The 2,482-nt window shown below is 60.9% G+C and overlaps 1 protein-coding gene across 2 annotated transcripts in view; it reads right to left on the bottom strand.

The window, feature by feature from the left end:
• Positions 1 to 1,429, bottom strand: part of ADCYAP1 (adenylate cyclase activating polypeptide 1) — a 4,385-nt gene extending 2,956 nt beyond the window's left edge. The window contains exons 1-2 of one of the 2 annotated variants that reach the window (XM_026058620.1): positions 1,331 to 1,429; positions 970 to 1,077 (exon numbers count right to left, since the gene is read on the bottom strand). In XM_026058620.1, the coding sequence (XP_025914405.1) occupies positions 970 to 1,070 (101 nt within the window). In that variant the 5' untranslated portion in view covers positions 1,071 to 1,077; positions 1,331 to 1,429. Of the gene's footprint in view, positions 1 to 969; positions 1,094 to 1,330 lie in introns of those variants that run through there. The other variant, XM_026058621.1, reaches the window with a different exon arrangement.
• Positions 1,430 to 2,482: the final 1,053 nt, after the last annotated feature.

The following is a 2,482-nucleotide window of genomic DNA, read 5'->3' on the forward strand; positions in this document are numbered from 1 at the left end:
TCTCCCCCCGCTCACAGCTGAGCTGCACGGCCGTGCCCCCCCCCCGGGGGCACCCCGGCACAGAGGGGTCCTTCAGACAACAGAACCGCGCCCCGAAACATCCCCAGCCCACGCGACACCGGGTGCCCCCCCGGGCTACCAGCAGGTGGGACCAGGGTGCCCTAGACTGGGCGTCCTGCGCGCCCAGCCACGGCCCGGTGCGGGCAACTCGCTTGTGCCGACCCCTCTGGGGTCCCCCAGTCCTGCCCCCAAACACAGCAGGCTCCAAACACTCCAGGTGGAAAGGGACAAGACAGGCACCAGCCCGCGCTGGAGGCCAGCAAACCACCGCCGAACAGATACATACATATTTAAAAGAAAACCAAACAATCTTGCCAGCCGCTTTCCCCCGTGAGGGGGGAGCTAGTATAAATACAGACAAGGCGGGGAAGCGACTAAAACCCCATAAACTCCCACCGCTGCTGCATGAGCCAGGGCAGCACTCGCATCCCTGCCACCCAGGCACCCCGTCCGGCGGGCGATGCCCGCGGTGCCCGGGACGAGCTGCAGACAAGCCGCGCAGCCCCGGGGCGCCCTCGGAGCCGGGCTGCCCCGTCGAGGGGCGGCCGCACCGCGGCATCCTCCTGCCGAGACCCAGCAGAGCGGGACCCCCCTCCCGGGGTGACAAGGGGCCGCAGATTATCGGCGCTGGGATCCTGGGCACTGACCCCTCTCGAAGTTAGTGCAGCAGCCTGGCGGGGCACCCCCCTCCCTCTTCTATCCGCGAAGCCGGATTTTTCCATCCCGCCGGTCCTCTCCTCAGGTGGAGGGGGTGGGCACACGGGCGAAGTGGAGGGGGTTTCGTTTGGTCACTCCTCCCCCACTCCCTTTCCCCTTCCTCCCTTGCAAGTTCTCCCTTTCCTTAGCAAGCTCAGGGCAGCAGGGGCCTGCAGGGGTCCCGGAAGAGCCCCCGGGGCGAGGGGGACCTACCTGAGCGCCGGGTACTGAAGTCCAGCCGCAGGTGAGCAGTAGACGCTGCAATGCATTATTATGCCATAGACCAGGAGTGCTAGGATCGCTTTGCTACACATTGCCACTCTGTGCGGGAGGGAAAGGAGAAATGCTGTCAAAAAAAAAAGAAAGGAAAAAAACCCGCGCCCCACCAAGCCCCTCGCCGAGCCCGCCGGGGAGGGAAGCAGCGCGGCCTYTGGAGCGGCGCGGAGCTGAGCAGCGCACAGCTGCCGCCGCCCGCCCCGTCGGCGCCCGCCCGCCCCGGGACCGGCCGCCGGCGCAAGGCGAGCCGCCCCTGCCGCGCTGCGGGAAGGCCCGGCGAGCCGGCTTGTGTCCTTACCATTAAACTCTAAACACCCGGCACTAAGAGCGTTTGGCTGCGAAACTAAAAGGGCAGGTCTTAAAAATAATAATAATAAAAAAAAAAAATGGGGGGGGGAATACAGCTGTCTCCCAAGTTGCGGCCGAAAGGAGTTAAAACCCTCGTGGCATCGCCTCTCCGATGGGCGAAGGACCCGCGGGATGAAGAAGATGCAAAAGCAGCAGTTACTTGTTTGCTGATTTAAAGGAAATCCACTCCGAAAAGAAAAAGAAAAAAGATAAAGAAAAAAAGTTTGCAGGTAGCAGCACAGATCTGGAGTGGAGTCTGCGAGGGAAGGGACAGAGAGAAAGAGGGATGGAGCGAGATGTCGGCGGAGAAGGGAGCACAGGGAAAGGGGGAAGAGAGCGAGCGAGCCCGGGAGGGAGAGGAGGAGGGGAGCCGAGGGCTGGCTGCTTGAGATGTTGTCTTCCCCAGATCTCTCCCCTCACTGAGAGCCTTCAGCTTTCTCCTCTTCTTCTCTTCCTGCTCGGTGGCTCCAAACTTGACCAGCCTTCCGCAGCCTTCCGTCTGATACGCAATTAGCAGCAAAATCTTTGCAAACACCCCGCTTCAGCAAGAGCCCTCTTCGTAAACATTTGCCTGCATGTTACCTTAGAGGACGGGCAATATTGTTTGTTGCCCCCGTGGTGGTGTCCGGATTTTTATTCATGAATCAAATGCCTTTTTTTTTTCCCCAGTCACGTAATAATCGGGTATCAGAAAAGACGTCACCACCCCAATTCCTCAAGGAACACAGTTCTGTGTCGTCCTCAAAGATGAGCTTATCAGGAGTCATAAAGCTTCTCATAAACACCAACTCATGCTTCCCCAAAAAATAAAAAAACAAAAAAAAAAGCCAGCCCACAAGGCGAAAAGGATGTTCTCCACGGTCAGGCTTTACCTGCCGTGGGAAGGGACCACGAAGCGGAGGAGGGAGGTTAGGGGTGGGCTTGGGGGTCCCCTGGGCTTGGCCGGGGTCTCCCCCCCGGGCTTGGCTCCGCACCCCTCCGCGGGGCCGGCTGCGCCCGCGGCTCGGAGCCGGCCCGGGGGCTGCGCGCAGGCGGAGCAACCCCAGCGCGAGACCCACATTTCCACGGAGATTTGGGAGGGGGTCCTTTTCTCTTGCTCCCC

The sequence above is a fragment of the Apteryx rowi genome, unplaced genomic scaffold (assembly GCF_003343035.1).
Source record: "Apteryx rowi isolate R43461 unplaced genomic scaffold, aptRow1 scaffold_149, whole genome shotgun sequence".
Taxonomy (NCBI): domain Eukaryota; kingdom Metazoa; phylum Chordata; class Aves; order Apterygiformes; family Apterygidae; genus Apteryx; species Apteryx rowi.